The 18,220-nt window shown below is 55.7% G+C and overlaps 1 protein-coding gene across 3 annotated transcripts in view; it reads left to right on the plus strand.

Moving 5' to 3' along the window:
* Nucleotides 1-17,977, plus strand: part of TTC7A (tetratricopeptide repeat domain 7A) — a 119,827-nt gene extending 101,850 nt beyond the window's left edge. For all 3 annotated transcript variants that reach the window (XM_027072511.2, XM_027072513.2, XM_027072512.2), the window contains 2 exons: nt 3,798-4,000; nt 15,702-17,977. In XM_027072511.2, the coding sequence (XP_026928312.1) occupies nt 3,798-4,000; nt 15,702-15,923 (425 nt within the window). In that variant the 3' untranslated portion in view covers nt 15,924-17,977. The remainder of the gene's footprint in view (nt 1-3,797; nt 4,001-15,701) is intronic.
* The last annotated feature ends 243 nt before the right edge of the window (nt 17,978-18,220 follow it).

Here is an 18,220-nt window from a genome sequence, read left to right on the forward strand (position 1 = left end):
CTTTCCTCTGCCTGCACCCCCTCCTCCCAGCTGCAGAGATAGTGAGGAGAGCATTCAGGGACAGGAAGTCAGGAGCCCAGGCCCTGCAGCTTTGATTCCCTTGTGGCCTGAGGTAAATTGGGCCCCCTCTCTGGGTCCCTGGGATGGAGGGTCTCAGACCAACCTGCAAAATGCCTTCAGACCTTCGGATTCTCAGTGTTATTCCTTCGGTTCCATGGTAGTCTCTCTCTTTCCTTCCTTGTCCGCCTCCCTTCTGTCACCTTTATTCTGGGTGTCCATATGTCCTGATGGTCTACTCCATGAGGAGGACACCTGTTTCCTTTAGGAGGATAGTTTTGGTGATCCCTTCTGGGGTTCAAGGCTAGCTAAGGGCCTAACCTTAACTTCTCTCCTAAGCTTTTCCCTGAGGGGCCTCTGCCTTTAGCCTGAGTGCCAAGTGCACTCTCACATGGGGAGGCTCCTGAAAGGCCTTAGACGTGACCCTGGGCCCTCCCTCCCCCCGCTCCTCAGCTTAGAACTAGTCCAAGGGCAAGGCCCTCCTTGCAAAGAGGGTGTGCAAATAGCCGGTGAAAAGTGAGTTCATCCCCCAACCTGGGGGTGGGGTGGAGCTTTGCTTTGGCCGAAAGACTGGAACCAGCTCAGGGTGCAGGGTTAGATCAGGATGCCTCAGAAAAAAAAAAAACAACAATAAAAGGGACTGTTGCAAAGCTCCAGGGAACAGATGTTTTCCATTTGGAGCCTGCCGGGAGAAGCACAGAGGGGGGGCTGGTAGAGAGAGATGGACAGAAGAGGGAGAAAAGCTGAGACAGAGAGGTAGGAGGAGAGGTCAAGAGCAGACAGAGAGAAGATGAGAGGAGTAGGGAAATCGGGAGGGAGAGAAAATGAGCTGAGGGGATGGGAGAGGGGCCCTCGACACTGGGGACAGCTAGGTCTGTTTGCTGGGGTGGTGAACTGGACCGTGAGAATTCAAGGAAAGTCCAGTAACAGGGAGTGTTCCTCCAGCCCTGGCGGGGGGAGGCCCAGATGGGTGGGCACCTTGGGGCCCTAGCAGTCAAGGCCAGGAGGTCAAGAAATCAGGGCAGTGGGCGGGTGTGGTGCCACGCTATAGCCAGAGCATAGGCTGGCTGACTGTCTGGGGAGCACCATGTTTGGTAAAACAGTTGCCCAGGGATGCTGAGGCTAGGAAGAAGGGGTGCACTGCAGCCCCCAGACCTGTGGGCCTGTCTGCAGGTCAGAGGCCCCGCCCTGGAGTCTGAGCATGCCAGGGACTGTCTGCAAGGCAGCCAGGAGCCCTCAGGAGACCTTACTTCTCTGGCTCTGTTCTGTGTCATCTGGTTTCCTGCCTAACTGGTAATGAAGTCCATCGGACCAAAGCAGCCCTACCTATTTTTCAGGGCATGTTCTCTGCTGTATGGCCAGCCCGACAAGGGCTAGGGCCACAAGGAAAGAAGGAGGTGGGGATCCCTGTAATTGAAATCTGTTGATACGAAGGCACTGTGAGGAGTCACCAAGGGAGACCCCAGGAGCAGCCTCCAGAGACAGGGACTCAGGAGACAGGACAGCAAGTTGTAAACAGCTTAATGAGCCATGCCAGGACCAGGCAGGCAGGCAGGTGGGCTGGGCCTGCTGGGCAAGGTCTATGGGAGTGGAGAGCCTAGCCTCTGAGCTGAGCTCCTGGTGGTAGATAGAGGAAGCAGCTACAGGGGCTGGTGCAGGACAGGCCTCCCCGCCTCTGGCACTCACACCATACGCTTCCTTCTGCTTCTCCCCCTCTCCTCCAGTGACCCTGGGGAGTTTGGGCAGGTCACAGTGGAGCCCAGCCCTCCAGGTCTGCACAACCTCCCTTCTGTCTGCCTGTCTAAGCACCCCTGCACTTTCAGGTCCCCGCTCCAGTGTTGTCTCCCCCCAGGAAGACTTCCCTGGCCACACCAGCACAGCTGACCTGACCCCTTCGGAGTGCCCGGAGTTTTCAGAATTGGCACTTGGCGCTCCATTGCCCTGGCTCCCTCCAGCAGTTTGGTCGCTCCGCTGCCCCACCTCCCCCCACCTCCCCTCTTTATCCTTCTCATGTGGGTGGGCCAGGCACATGGTCAGCACATCGTAGCTGCACACTGGGCCCTCAGTTATGAAGGCACCCTGCTCAGAGCCCCAGGCAGCAGCTCCAGAAGAGAACGTGACAGCACAGCAGAGGAGAGCTTAGGCAGAGTTAGACAAACCCCTCCCTGCAAGGCCCTGGGCTCTAAGGCTGCCCTTCCTGGCCTCACCTTCCTGCACTTTCTGCCTTGGGACTCTGCAGTTCAGGTTGTCTACAGGGACAAGAGCCTGCGTTTCTCTTTAGCCTTATCATGGGGGCCTGGCTCCTCTGTGTTTACTTAATTCTTCCAAATTCTCATCTCCACTAGAGACAAAAAGAGTACCCTTGCTCAAAAAGGCCTCTGTAGTATTGTAGGATGTGGCAAGCTACTTTGATTACACAATGAACCTTAGGCAACATTCACGCTGAGTACCCCCAAATGCTGTGTGCTGCAGTTGAGGCCTTAGGCTTCCTTCCTGCTTCTTGTTGAAACAGGAAGATGATGCCTGGGCCCAGGTTTTCCGCCTTGTTCTGGGAGCTTCTTTGGGGATGTCTGTTATCTACCCGCCCCAGACCTGAATTAGTGTAACCTGAATTAGTGTAACCTCAGCCCTTGGCCTGTGCTAGGAACAGCTCCTGGCAGAGCCACAAGCCAGGCTCTGCGTGCCCTTCTGTGCTCCCATCTGTGTGCAGGCACCAGCCCCAGGGGGGGCAGCTGAGCCCAGGGCTGCCGGAGAGGAAGGCTGAGTGGGCCACGAGGCCGTGCTGCAAGCCCAGCCGGCCTGTTTCTAAAAGTGCCTGTTGTGGGTGTGTACCTGTGCAGCGTGGATCTGAAATGTGCCTTTATGTGGGCTGGCCTGAGATCGGAGAGATGGCCCCATTTTCCACAGATCTGCAGGGAAGAGGGCAAACTGGTTGTGGGACAGATCTTTCCTGCTTGTTGGTAAAAGGCACGTGCATTACCTATTCTCTCAGTGTGGCAGAAAGCCCTGGGCTTTGGAGAGAGGCCGGAGCTGCTAGGAGCCCAGCTCTGCCTCACCCCTTTCCACTGAGGGACCAGAGTGACGCCCTGCCTCCCTCAGCCTGGTTTGTTAGCACAGGGCTCATGAGAGCACCTCCTAGGAGGGTCAGATGAGAGTAGACACTTTGCAGAAGCAGGCCTTGGCCCACAGTCTCAAGGAGTGTGGGCCTTGTGGTAGCACACACCTGCATCCTCCTGATCAGCTTCCATCCCCCACCCCGAGACTCAAGGTCACCAGGTGAAGTGAGGGACGCTGCAGAAAGCCACCTGACCTTTACAGACGCCACCCGTGCCCCCACTGCCAAGCTTGGAGGTCAAGACAACCTGATGCAAACCCTAGGTCCACAGCTGACTCTCCCTGTGGTCTTAAGGTCACTTCCCTACCCTCTCTGTGCCCCAGTTTCCTCCTCCCTGAAGCAGGGTAATAAAAGTGCTTGTTCTACAAGCTGCTATGAGCGTCAGTGGAGACGGTCCGTGTGGAACATGTAGCACGGTGCCTGACACCGAGTGAACGCTCGGAAACCATTCTCTGCTATTGCCCCCACGGCCCAGAGCCAGCCCCGCCCATGCTGTGACTCGAGGGATGGCTTCCACCACCTGAGACCCTCCACTCTGGGGGCTGCCAGTCGGATGCAGGGAGGGGTCCTCTGCCTCTGGCTTTTCCTACCGCTGTCACCTCCCACTGTCCTTCTGGTTTCACAGCTGAGCTGTTCATGGAGCAGCGACACCTCAAGGAAGCGGGTTTCTGCATCCAGGAGGCAGCGGGCCTCTTTCCCACCTCACACTCGGTACTCTACATGCGGGGCCGGCTAGCCGAGATGAAGGGCAGCTTGGAGGAGGCCAAGCAGCTGTACAAGGAGGCACTCACGGTGAACCCCGACGGTGTGCGCATCATGCACAGCCTGGTGAGTCAGCCCCCCGGCCCCCGAGAAAGGCATCAGGGCCCTTCTGCCCTCTCACCCTCTCCACTGTCTGCAGGTGCCCTGCCGCCCCTGTTCCCTGGTGCTTGGGGGGAGGTGGCTTCCTCCCTGCTCTGTTGGGAGACACAAGTGTCTTACCGAGGCAGGGCCATTCCCCTTCAATCAGAGCCTGGCTGAGTTGATGAAAAAATGTAGGTTTGGTTGATATTCCTTGTGACTTCCTTTTTGCTGTAAGTTTCGGTAAAGCAGTGTAGCCCCAAAGGGCTTTCGCTATTCCTCATCAGACCCTTGCCCTGGACACACTAGACAAAATGCTCTGCTTTCTGGGAGTCCCCAGTGCCTCTGTGATCACCAGGCTGCCTCTCCCATTTAGGAGGAGCTCTGTGCCTCTTTGGTGTCATTTAGAGGATGTCCTGAGATGGGCTGTCACGTCAGCCCTGACTCAAGCACACATGGAAAATGGCCCCTGGGGTGGTAAGAGGGCCCAGCGGCCCCCAGTCCGGCAACATGGCGCTCAGGACGTGGGTGCCCAGGGCTCGGTGACTTTCCATGGGAAGGTTTGGAGGCAGAGAGCAGGATGCTGGTGTTCTTGGCCTGGCCTTGCCATTCTCTTTCTGGGTGATCGTGGGCTTCTCTGAACCTCGGTTTTACTTACCTGTGCAGTGGGGATTCTCTGGTGCAGGAAACATTTACTGAATACCTGCTCCGACAGTTGGTATAGTAGACTAGGGATAGCTGTTTTTTTCCCTTCCTTCCTTAGCTGCTTTTAGAGAGCCAGTATCAGGATAAATGTAATGATCTGAATATATACAGACCTGCACAGGCACAGTGATTTTTGAAGTATAATTCATGAGCATACCATTAGCTACATGGTCTTCCCCTGTCAGGGTCCAGGTTCCACCTCAGATGTCCCCCTTTGACAGTTCTTTAAGGGGAGCAACCATGAGGGCGTCACTGACACCTGCCACATGGAGAACACAGAGGGATCAGACTGACTCCAGATGGCTGGAGGGTTATCATTGCCAAAAGGGGTCTGATTCGTTCACGAGAAGCCACAGGGAGTTCGATTTCCGCTCAGTGTCAGGAAAAACCGTACAGCTCTTAGAATAGTCCAAGTACAAACTCAGGAACCGTCTGCTGAAGACACTGCCAACAGAATGGAAACACCACTTGGGGGAGGAGCTGGGCCAAGTCATCTTTACAAGGTCCTTTCCAGCCCAAGAGTCCCTGAAAACAGATTACAGTAGAGACTCCCAGCTCAGCTATTACTCCTGCTGCCCGATTTCTTAAAGGATATCTACTTTGGACCCATGTGAATGTTCAGCGTTAGCTGAAGAAAGCCCACGCAGTGACATCACACCTGGCCCATGTTCCCCTCCACATGGCTCTGTGTTGCCTTGCAGTCTGCTCAGCAAATGTTTGTTTTTTGCAAGGCACGTCCTCCTTCCTCCCGCAATTCAGACATGAGTTCCTCTGACAAATGCCTCCCCAGAGGTCACATCCAGACACTTGATGAGGGAGGTGGGAGGGAGGATGTGGGCTCTGTCATCAGGCCTGCAGCCAGGCAGAGATGTCTGCCTTCCACTGCGCTCACGGATATGTGCCTGCCGGCTCAGTCCCTAAAACCCAATAACAAGTACAATTTTGAAGTAACAGTGTACCATTTTTCATTTATGCTTATTATTGTTTGTAGCGATTTTCCTGAAATTGAAGCAGTTTCCTAGGGTGGGTTTCCATGGTAACTGAATAGCTGTCCAGAGTGGCTCCCTGCAGATGTTTCTGAAATGGTCCCTTTTCTCTTCCCGGGGTGCCTTGCTGATTTGATGAAATTAGAGCAAGTCAGGGCCAGGCCTGCCCACTGTTGAAAGTTACAAGCAACCAGAGGGGCAGTCGGCTCTGGCGTGGGCAGCCCATTTGCTTTCCACATGCTCTGTTCCTGCCAGCATCCCACACATATGCATGAAGAATAGCAAATTGCAAGCCTGGAGATTTATTAAGCACTCTTTCCCCAAAGACACAGGACGGAACACTTTGGTATGTTGATCACCAGCATTCCCTGATGTGAGTGCCTTCCCTGTGCTGGCTTCAAACTCAGGACGTCTAGGATCTAATCCTGGCTCTGGCCCCAATTCACTTGGGTGATTTAGGAAAAGACACACTTAACTTCCATGTTCCTGATGTCTCCTTTTGTAAGTGAATAATAATCTACATCATTCTAGGTCACTTCTAATCAAATGAGGTGCACATGTGAAAGTGCTCCTAAAAGTCTTCAGTGCAACATCAGAGAAGGCAGAACAACGTATAAACCTCTAGTGTCCAGTCCCATACTGGACATTAGCAATGACAGACATTGCTAATCAATCACAGAACTTTTTCTCACCGAGCACACACGTGACCTTTAGATGTTCTTTACCATGGTGCAACATCAGGGGAACCACTACCTGTTGGTCTAAGTCAACTTGGCATTTATGTAAGGGATTTGCCATAAAAATAATAGAGAGTGACGGAGACACGTCAGTTGTCTCAGCCTTCATGAACTCTGGAGGTGGGTGCATTCTTGGAGAACTATCCAGAGAAAAAAATGTGAAGGGGAACTGATACCCATCCAGACCCCCATGCAGTCAGTCATTGCCAAGGCAGGTTCCCAAGGAGTGCATCCTGGCCTTGCCACACCACGGTGGTTCTCTGAGGACATCAGCCTCTGATAGGTGCAAGGAGAGGAGAGGCACCCCTCCCCGGAGAGCTCTGGGTCCCTTGGTGAGCTGTGTGGGTGCCAGCTTCAGCCTTACAGTCCTTAGGCCAGGATCGTCAAACACCAGGGGGGCCAGCCTCAGGGCCTCTCCCTAGGGCTGTGTGCATGGGGACAGGAACTTTGAGGACAGGCCAGAGAAAGCTTCTGGGAGTGGAAGGTGATTGCTTTTAGGAGGCAGGGTCCTGGCATTTCTAAGAAAATGAACTTTGGCCCCAAAGCAGGTTCTCTATTCTCCAGGTCCTGCCACCCTCCCTGCCCTGGATGTGATGGGAGGCATTTCCATGGTTCAGGCTCCACCCTGGGCTCAGCTCAGGCTTTTCTACCCAACGGGCAGGAAAGAGACACCAGCTTAGCGGTGCTTTGCCAGGGAAGAGTCTCCACTGTGCCTCAGCAGTGCCCCAGAAGTGTCTGTGCCGTCAAACCCCAGCCCTGCAGGCGGCCACCTCCACTAGGCTCACGGAGGGCCAGGTTGCTTCAGGAGCCTTCAGGTGCAGAAAGAAAATGCCATGCTCTCTGCAGATGGAAATTCCCAGTGAAATCTCAGGAGCAGATCCTAACAGTCTTTGCCAGCTAGGTCTCAGCCTCCCCACCAGGTAGCCAGAAACCCTACTCACTCAGCCTGGGCGTTCAGCACTTAACTTACAGGCAGAAGAATCTCATTATGGAGGGGAAGCCTGAACTCGACTTGCCTGCTCTGAGGAAACATGAGAAAGGAAGCAGAGGAGTTGGCCCCCAGGTGACAGTGTTTTTCAGAAGGGCTCCATGGGCTTGGTGGAGAGGAATCCGAGGTGCCTACACCCCTCTCTCTCTGAGCCTCTCTCTGCCCTGCCACCTCTCAGGAGTTCTTCTGCATCTCCGAGGGAACAAGGATGCCTGGGGAAGGCAAGGAACCCAGGAGGGACTAATGGAATGGTCAAGTCACTGAGAGCCCTCCCAGGAGGACCATGAGGTCCCCTGACTTTAATGGTGGGAGGGTCACTAGCCTCAGCCACAGGCTGACTCATTCTCCTTGCCCACCCCTTGCTTGAGCCAGGAGTGTGGATGCTTTGATGCAGCCTGTCTCACTGCAAGAGACAGCTCAAGAGCGTCGGCCAGGAGTGGACAGGCATGCTGCATCCCTGCACCTGTGTCTGTGGGCGGCCCCCACCCTGCTGTCCCAAGGACAGGCTCTGGGGTTTCCTCACGCCTCTCTGGCCAGGCTTCCCTGCTCCTCACTGGCTCTTGCCCGTGGTCATGCTTTCTTCTTAGGCCAGAGTTCCAGGCTCTCATTGCCCTGTCTCCCCAGAATGCTTTCCTCCTTGGGCACCCCAGCAGCAAGGGGGGAAACTGCCCTAAATGAACTTTGGCTCCTGTGATGTAATTCCTGGGGATGTAATTTCTGAAGCAGTCCTGGCCAGGTGATCCAGCCTCTTCTGTCTCCAGATGCCCCTGGAAAGACAGGAAGACAGCGTTTCTGTCGTCCATTACCCCAATGAGAGTGGGGCAGTGAATTATTTCTCTGCATTCATTCCCTCTCGCTCCCAGCATGGGGTTTGCTGCCTCGTTCCTCAAGTGGGCTTGAGGGATCAGGGGCATGGCCATAGTGTGGCCAGCTCAAGAGACTCTGGCCCCTCTTTCCCCACGCTGGGGCTTGCCACACCTGCCCTAAGTCCCTGGAAGCTCCCCACCACCATTCCTGTGCTCCCTAAGGCGAGGCCTGAGTCAGCCAGGACCAGAGCTCCACCCTGCCTGCCCCGAGGTTCTGGGTTAGGCCTTTTGCAGGTGCTGTGGGAATCCTACAACAAACTCTGCTGTCTGAGGCCAGACAGGTGAACTCTGGATGCACAGAGCTCCTGCCATCCTCCTCCCCTGACTGGCCCCATCCCCAATCCTGGAGGGCAAGACTAGACTGGAGAGGTGACACATCTAAGACCGACAGATAGCCCTGCCATCCCTTGAGTTCTGAAAGCCTTAGAGATTACTTCCCCTCACTGGCTCAGTTTTCTCTTGTCTCAAATGGGGATAATAATTCAGGCCCTTGTGACCTCAAAGGGAAGATTTTAGGGCTCAGATAGGCTGAGTGGTGTGAAAAGGTAAGTCAGCACCAGGCATTTTTGTCATCATTCATGTGGAGGATGTGATAGCAAATGGCCTAAGGCTGAGCTCCACCTGTGACCAGACTGCTTGACTTCCTGCTGTGGGACAAGGGTCATTGGCCCAGATTCCCTTGGGCTGCCTGGTGGCCCATGGTGCCAGCAGGGTGCTGTGAAGGTAGGGAAGGGATGCTGGGCAAGGACCCGGGGCCTCAGAGCTCCCTGTAGTTTTCCTCTGAAGCTGTGCAGCTGGGGTTTTTTCGTTTTATGTTTCTATTTATTTTTGAGAGAAAGAGAGAGAACGAGCATGAGCAGGGGAGGGACAGAGAGAGAGGGAGACACAGAATTCAAAGCAGGCTCCAGGCTCTGAACTGTTAGCACAGAGCCCAACGCAGGGCTCAAACTCAACAAACCGGGAGATCATGACCTGAACTGAAGTCAGTCAGACACTCAAGCGATTGAGCCACCCAGGCGCTCCTGGCTGGGATGGTCTTTAAGCCCCAGTGTCAGAGCCAGCTCGTGTCTAGAGGTTGGAACACAGCCTTCAAGGCTAAGTGACCTGGACTTGAGTCCTACTTTGCCTATATTCACTATTCCTCCATGATCAAGTCCTTCATCCTCTCAGAACCTCAGTGCCCTCATCTGTAAAGTGGTAATCACAATGCCAAGCACCTAGGTCTCTCGTTAGAATTAGGTTAGGGGCACCTGGGTAGCTCAGTGGGTTAAGCATCTGACTTCGGCTCAGGTCACGATCTCGTAGTTCATGAGTTCGAGCCCCATGTTGGGCTCTGTGCTGACAGCTCAGAGCCTGGAGCCTACTTCAGATTCTGTGTCTCTCTGAGCCCCTCCCCTGCTCACACACTGTCTCTCTCTCAAAATAATAAACTTACAAAAAAAATTTTTTTTAAGAATTAGGTTAAATAATTGTGTAAGTGAATGGCCCAGTGGTTGGGGTTACTTTTACCTTTTTCACTGTGAAGCACAGCTCCCAGGCCAAGTTCAGATGCTCTTTGTTTGCAGAGGGAAGTAGAGCCAAGAGCCAAGTTCCAGAGATTCTTTGTAGCAGAGCCTCTCTGTCCTTCCTGAGCCCATCAGGTGAGTCTGGCCAAGGCAGAGATGTGCAGGACCCGGGCCCCAAGTGCCCTGTGCCTGGGACAAGGGTATACACAGTGCAAGACCACGCTGACCTTAGCCGAGAGCAGGGAATGCCTGCTCAGTAGGCAGGAGTCTGAGTTGAGGGTGAGAACAGTTTCACAGCTGGGCTCTTCAGCTAAACGGGCATGATGTGAGGCTGCTGGGAGGAGCAGCAGGGAAGACCAGGTTCTAGGGAGGCCCTGCTTGGCTTTCCGCTATGGGCTCTGTTGTGGTCAGGCAGGTTCAGCCTCTGCTTCCTGACTTTCAGGAGGAAAGGTGTCCTGAGCAGCTGAAAAGTGAAACCCAGTGCCTGGCCCTCTGAAGGTTCCCTGCTCTGAATGAGGCTGGCAAACACACAGATGAGCAGGTTTTCTGGTTCCTGGGGCCTGATGCCTCAGGGTCCAGGACACCCCACCTGCTCTAGGCTTCTCCCTCCTTGTTGGCTTCCTGAGCTGTGGCAGGTGGCTTTGAGAATGCAGGCAGCCTGAAGGAACCGGAAGGCCCGGAAGTCTTGTGCTGGGTGTGCAGAGACCCTGAGTTCTCTCACACACATACAGTCCCTCTTCACAGTCAGCTTCTGCCCTACCAGCTCCGGTAGACAGGAACATTGCTCTGTTTGGCAGGAAAGTTCAGCAGGAACGTCTTGTTGGCCATTTGACCTCCTCCTGCTGTGGTTTTATTGCGAGTTTTCTCTCCCTCATCCCTTCCCAATACTACCTGAGGTCTGCATTCCCTGGTGGGAAAGTAGAGTGGACGGGGAGGGAGAAGGGAGTTCCAAAGGCTCACTGTGTGGGGAGGTGGGAGGGCAAGGCCAGCATGGGCCTCACTGGGGTTCAGGCCCGTGTCCACCCACCTCATTCCTGGGCTGACACAGCCCCCAGACCACACGACGCACCCTCAGCCCTGGTTCAGAGACCTGCGAGAGGGTGAAGGCAGGTTCCCCTGGCTCTGGCTCAGGACTTTTGGAAAATCTTGGGCTTCACTGTGGTCTCCTGAAGTCCTCACCAACCCTGACGAGGAAGTGGAAGGGATGCCTTCTGTCAGGCTGTCATAGACTCAGGTCAGAACAATAGTTAAGCACTGTCGGCTTAATTTCGCTCCAGAATCGATGGTCTGAAAGACTCATCGTGTCTGGAGGGTGCAGCAGGGTCCAGCCTTCCCCTTGTCCAGTATGCCAGCACCCACCCCTCCTGCCCAGAGAGGGGAGCTTCTGAAATGGCACCACCCCACTCACTGCCCACCACAGGGTATTCACTTTGAGAACATGAAGTCCAGGCTCCTGACCTGGCCCTGAGGGCCTAGCTGTGCTCCTGGGTAGGCAGAGCCTCCAGCCAGCCCAGAACCTGAAACCAGCCCAGAATGTGGGAGGAGGAAAGGCCCAGCCCCCTGCCTAGGGACAGGGCTGGCAAGGGAGACCCCCAGGACGTGATGGGCCTTCTCATCAAGCCAGTGTTTATCTCTGAGCCTGGCCCTGGCCTTGTGAAGACAACCCCCACCGAGAGGCCCACCAAGAGGCTGAGCCTAGAGGCCCACGGTTTTCCTGGACATCTCACCTCTGTGAGGGTGAGGGACAGGAGGAGGAAGGCAGGCCTGGGTTCTGCCACAGGAGCATGGCCACCTCTGCTACTCCCAAAGACCCCCACCTTTCTGGGCTCCAAGTGAATCGGTGGAGCTTGTCAATCAGGTGCTGGGTGGAGTCTAGAAGGATTTGTGCCCCTTCTCCTAAAGGGGAGGGAGGACCAGCCCCTGGGGCCTTGGAGCTGCCCCAGGTCCAGGAGGGATGTGGTGATATGTGGGCTCTGTTCTCAGCCTGGAGAGACAGCTCATTCCCAGTCTGGTTGGACTGGTTGAGGCTGACACACCTGGGAGGACCTGGGGCCTGCTGGGAGGTGGGGGGGTGGGGTGGCTGAGCTGGAGCTGGAATGTGGGCCGACCCCCTCCCCCCACACACACTACAGGGTGTGTCAGCCTCAGGGTGGGTGGAGGGAGCAGCCTCAGAGGTGACCCCACCCCAGGCTCCTCCCTGCAGCCCTAGGGTCCCCTTGAAGAGGGCTCCTGGGACCAGGAGGCTCTAGCACCTCTAGCTACTTCCCTGCTTCCCAGCTGGAAAGGCTGTTACAGAATCCCAGGAATGTGCCTTGAGCTCAGAAAGAAAATTCCCAAAATAACTTCTATAAATACTTGAGGGTAGGGACAGGGAGGGAGCTCTCAGCCTGGCCTGCAGCTGGCCTAGCTGTAGGGGCTGCTTCCCAGGGCAGGCCTTCCCTAGAAGAAGAAAGACACGCACACGCATATACACACACACATGCACGCGCGCGCACACACACACACACACACACACAGTCAGGACCTTCCTGCTGCCCCTCCCTTCTGGGGGACAGTGTCAGGCACTGAATTAATGGGGTGAGATGCAGTAGCAATTCTGAAAAAGGAAGTTGGGGGCCCTTCTTTCCCTTCTTCCCCATTCCAGGCCCATGTACCCCACCCCCCCGCCAGAGAACCTAGTCTTCCAACAGGGAGGGTCCCCCTTAGAGAGCCCCTCGGGCTACCTGTCCTTGTGGCCTAAACAGGGCAGTAAGCTTGCACACTGCCTATGGTGTACCTGGCTCCAAGCCTGGGACATTTCTTTTGAGCTGCCATCCTGTGAGGAATAGCAAAGCAGGCAGGAGCCAAGGACCCTGTCCCTCCCAGCCTAAGAAGGGGGCAGGGCAGGGATCCCACACCAGAGCCCACAGTAATGGAGCACAGTCTCAAGGTGATGGTGTGGCCAGGAGATGCTGACCTCGGGGAAGGCTTCCTTGGGGAGCAGGCTCCTCAGTGGTTGAGATGAGGCCAGATGCTGCCTCGTCTCTGAGGTCCAGGAAGGGAGGGAAGAAAGAATGGATGGAGTTGGGAATTTCTGGGAACTTCCCCCATAGCCCTGCCTTCCCTGAGCGACTGTAACCTGGTCCCTCCCACAGGCGCAGTGCTCAACTGCCATAACATTGCTTGCTAACTGCTACGGGTGGCGGCTATGACATCTCCCAGGTGAGGGTCAGAGGCTGAGTCACCAACAGGTCTGGTTTCTCTTGGCACAGGTGCCCCCTGGCCAGAGTCAGGTAAGAGTCACCAGGGACATTTGGATGGAACTGTATTCCCACCATCTCCCTGGAGACCTATTCTCTGGTCAGCTGGGGTGGGGGTGCCAGGAGGGCGATGGAGGGCCCTTGGCACAGCACCAGGCTGGGGGCAGAGCAGGTGAGACCTCACGTCTCCCCAAGGCAGGCTCTGCCCAGTTGTCAGGCAGCAAACAGCTCTGAGTTGCTACCAAACATGAACAGGCTGGTGTCTCAGGCAGGTGGCAGCAGATCCTGTTACAGGCCCTGGGCCTCGGGGCCCCAGCCTGACCCCAGCCCGGTGTCTCCTTTCAGGCTCTGAGGTCAGCACCCCAGGGTGTGGGGGACGTGATCCAACCCCACCCCAGTCCCCAGTCTTCACCCACAGAGAGCCTTGCCTTCTAGAGGAACCACTTCCTACTACTCCTCACTCAGGCAGGACCCTCTGTGCATCCTGGGGACCCTTCCGTTTGCTGTCTGCCCACCGTGCGCCCTGACTACATGATTTCAAACTCATCACTGCAGAACCTGCACGGTTACCCACTGGGAAACACTGTTCTGTTCCCTGGGTGCAGATGAGGAAACCACAGCTCAGAGAAAATGGGCCACTTGCCCACGGTCACTGTGCTTGTCAGTGGCAAAGCTGGGATTCCAGCCCAGCCGAGGTCTTCGGGCTGAGGAGCCCTGGCTTTTTCCTCTACACGAAACATGCAGAGGAGCCTTCTGCAAACTTGCTGAGAGTCAAACCAGGAGAGAGAGAGAGAGAGAGAGAGAAACATACACACACCCTGTTCAGCCTGCAGGGACGTCTGGCCCCTTTCCAAACACCCACACACTTCTTGAGATCAGGGGTTTTTGAACTCCATTTTAGCAGTGGAGCCCTCTTGTCAAACAAAATCTCACATGGAAGCTCAGTATAGAAATCTTGGTGTGTAAGATCACTGCAGCCCCGCCGTCTCTCTGGGAGGCTCTGCCGGCCCTCCCCATCTGTCCTCTTGCTCCTCCAGGGGCAGCACTCACAGGGCTCAAACCTTCCGTTTTTGGTGCTTAATTTGGGTGTCTGGCAGCCTGTCGTCTCGCCTTCCTTCCCTCCTCCCTGTGGGCTCTGTTCCATCGTGAGCTGCTCAGGGTCCAGCTCCCAGGCCATGCGGGCAGCGCGGCTTGGCCTGGAGCCCTGCTAGCCAGACTGGGCACTGCCCTCTGGTCCCAGGCAGCCCTGAGTCAGCATGGCTCCCATGTGGCTCTGCCCTGCCGCAGCTCCCCTGTCCTCCACCCCATCCGTGTGGTTCTCTGCAGACAGCTTCACCCTGGGTTGAAAAGGCACTGTGAATATGGCTCCCCGTTGCTTTCCTGGCCCCTGGCCACAGGACCACCACCAGCTAGCGCCTCTGGAGAGGAAGAGGCTTTTCCTAGGGCTTCCTGAGCACCATCTTTCACTCTTGCCTAATTGGTCGTGTTCCAAGCTCTCAGAGGACTTTATGAAGTCAGGCATGTGCATCTTCCCCAGTGGGTCTCCATAGCAACAGGGCCTAACTCTGGGGAGCGTGGTGAAGAGGAAAATGTTCCAGCTAAAAATGTACACGGCCATCAGTGGGCGAGCACCCAAGAGGGGGCTCCAGGCACATAGAAGGCAGCTTCCCTCCCCCACCCCAGCCTCCGTCTGTCCAGGAAGTCAGTGTTAGGCTTTACCTCAAATCTCTGAATGAGAGGAGGGCCCCCTGTGCTGCCACCCCGTGCCTCTGAGGGCTGGAACACAGATCAGTGGGATGGCACAAAGCAGCCTTTCTGGGACTGGAGGCTGCAGGGGGTTCTGGCCACCCCCCTACTCACCACCCTATCTCCCACCTCCGGGCACCCTCCCCAATATGAGTGGAAGAGGACATAGAAGGGACGGGGCGCCAGTTTCACTTCCCAAATGTTTATGACGATTCCTGTCACTTCCTCTCTGTCACGGGGGTTGTTGAAGACAAACAGCAGTACCAAGCTTCCTAGCCACCCCTGATCCATCTCCCCAGAGCCTCTCCTACCTGGCATCTGCCCTCCTGTGACCCTCACCTGTCAGGCCATCTGGGGACCCCGATGTCCCAGGAAGACCACTGCTGATGCAGGCAGAGGAGCTGCCCCCACCTACCTATAAGCTTAAAGTTGTAGAGTCTGAAACCCATGGCACACATCCCTCAGGGGGAAGGGTCCCACCACGTGCAGCAGCAAGGCCTCAGGGTAACACACCCATTTGAGAGCTCACACATGCCAGACACTGTCCAGGTGCTTTATATAGACTGACTCCTGTAAACTTGACAAACCTAGAGGTGGATATTGTGGTCTTTCCCGTTTACAGATGAGGAAACTGAGGACCAGAGAGAGGTAACTTGCCAGGATCCCCAGCTATAATGGGGAGATGCAAAGCCAGGTCTGCTGACTTGAAAGCTCATCCTTGGGGCCAGGAGGGACAGCACTCTCACAGCGGGTGATCTGGGAAGCAGGGCTGGGGCGGGGACGGTAGGATTTGCATGGGTAACAAGAACGGTCACTTGATGGTTCCCAAGCCTGAGACTCAGAGCCCTGCCCTGATGGCCAGGATGCCCCTGCTCCAGGATGCCCTTCACTAACCTCACCCTGTGCTTGCTCCCCAGGGTCTGATGCTGAGTCGGCTGGGCCACAAGAGTCTGGCCCAGAAGGTGCTGCGGGACGCCGTGGAGAGGCAGAGCACCTGCCACGAGGCCTGGCAGGGTCTGGGCGAGGTGCTGCAGGCCCAGGGCCAGAGCGAGGCCGCCGTCGACTGCTTCCTCACTGCCCTCGAGCTGGAGGCCAGCAGCCCAGTGCTGCCCTTCTCCATCATCCCCAGAGAGCTGTGACATTGCACAGCAGCAGCAGGGTGGGAGGGGGCTGCCCTAAGGAGTGGGGGGCAGGCAGATGCAGGCAGGCAGCAGGGAGTACAGGGCAGGGGTGATGTGGGACCTCAGAAAAATACATCTCTAGGGAACACTTCTGCAGGCTGCAGCCCTACTTCTCCTCGCCTCCCCCACTCCAGCCCTGCTTTCCTTCCAGGGACAGCTGGGTCCGGGAGCTGCTCTTCTGGAGCTGGGTGGACCAGATTTGCATCAAAAGCAAATTCTTTGCTCCTTGGGATTCAGACCGACATTGTGGCGTTTATGAGCAAGGAAGTAGCTGGGAAGCCACATCAGCATGGGGGCATCTCTAAATGTGTTTGTGCATCATCTAAATGTGCAGTAAGGGTCTGGGTCTCTTAGGTACTTCCCCCCCCCCCCCGTCCCCCACTGTCTAGAAGCCCCCATACTATACCTACCACCCTCCACATCCCTGACCCTAGATTTTCCAGTGACTGCACAGGTTATTAGCCTTGAACTTCAGCTCCCTGTTCTCCAACACCAAAGATGAGCGCCACAAGCTGCCCTCTGACTAGGCCACGAGGGTTTTCCCCTGTTCCTGACTCGGTGCCTCGAGAGATGGTATGCTTGGACCCTAAGTGACTTACAGAGATAGTGACCAGACTTGCTTCCCAAGAGCACAGGTTGGGGAGCCTTACAGCTGAACTTTACCTCCACCTGTGCCTCTGTGCCCAGGGAGCCCCAGGGTCCTGGTCTCAGCCCCAGTCTCACTACAGGGTTTTAGGTAATTCTCAGGTCTTGCCCAGAGCAGTCTGGGCTTGAAGATTCTGCTGGCAAATGGGAAGAAGTTAGGATCTCTGGGTCCCTCTCCCAGGTTTGAGTAATTGGAGGATGCCCAGCTTTGCCCCTCTTTGCCCTGTGAGGCCAGTTGGGCCCCACTGCTCTTCCCCTCTGCTGCCAAGTGCCTTTTGGGCCTCTGGTGCCTGACCAGGGGCACCGAGCACTATCCCTAACTCCACTTCCATTTCTGCCATACTCACCTTTCTGGGAATATTCCCCCAATGGCCCCCCTAGGCTCTAGATCCTAGGATACAAACATGGCAGCTGGACCCAGTTCTTCCTAATACTTTGCATCAACATGCTCCTTCAAGCCTTAAGTTTCTGGGCTATGGGTACAATGCAGAACCCTCTGAGGACAATGGTATGAAGAAGGGCAGTCTCTAGGACTGACCCCAGCACATCTCACCACCCACAGCCCATTGCCACTTCAGGCTTTTATGGGTGACCCGACCCCCACCCCCATCCTGCCCGTCAACCTGGCCATTTGGCTCCCCCCGCCTGGGGCCCAGTGGGGACTGTGGAGACCAAGGAGGGGACAGAGCAGATCCTTGTCAGCAGGGGACCTGGGGCTGGGGGATTGGGTATCTTCCCTGTCAATTCCCCTAGCCCTGCTGTATGATGCTCTTGGAATTCTCCCCCAAGAAGTCAGCCCCTCCAGCCTATCAGGGAATTCCTTTTTTCTCTGCACTTTGGGTTTTAGTTTTAAAGCTCCGTCTGGTACGTCTTTCTCATCTTAAGATGAGAGTGTGTGGACATACTGGGCAAGGGCCACCCTGGTTTGACATTGCCGAGTCTGCTCCTCAGTGGGAGACCTGTCCTCCTCACCTCAGTGGCTCAGTACTGCACACCCCCAGGGGCCTCCCAGAGAGGGCCTGCCCCTCCTGGCCTTCCCACTCCTTAAGGAGCACTGCAGAGGACACCGGATCCTTCACCGCTTGGTTGAAGGATCTCTGTCTCGATGTGCGCATGTATAAATATAATATATATGTGTGTGTGTGTGTGATAGAGATCTATTTTTATCTGAAATTCTATTAGGAAAAAAACTAAACAGAAAAAGCAAATGCTATTGATTTGCCTCAGGGTGCCCAAAGATTGGTAGTCAGTTATTGGTAATAGGAAAGGCACCAAATGCATTTTGGCTTGCAACGTTCCTCTGGAGAAGCCTCAGAGGGCTGGGCCAAGCTGCTGGCAGTTTGAAATAAAGGTCTTGGATAAAGAGACCCTTGAAAGGGACACAGCGTGTTCATTTCATCCAACAGGTATCCTAGAACAGGCCTTGAGCGCCTAGTGAAGGGGGAGTATGGCATGGAGGAGAGAAGTCTGAGACGTCACCAGGACAGGCCACACTAGTGGGAGGGGTGCGGGGGAGGGAGGGGCGCAGGAAGAGACTTTGGTTTGAGCAGGTGAGAGCAGAGAGGGCTAGGGAGGTGCTGAAACCTGGAGGTGGGTGGAAGGAAGCAGAG

The sequence above is a fragment of the Acinonyx jubatus genome, chromosome A3 (genome assembly GCF_027475565.1).
Source record: "Acinonyx jubatus isolate Ajub_Pintada_27869175 chromosome A3, VMU_Ajub_asm_v1.0, whole genome shotgun sequence".
Classification (NCBI taxonomy): domain Eukaryota; kingdom Metazoa; phylum Chordata; class Mammalia; order Carnivora; family Felidae; genus Acinonyx; species Acinonyx jubatus.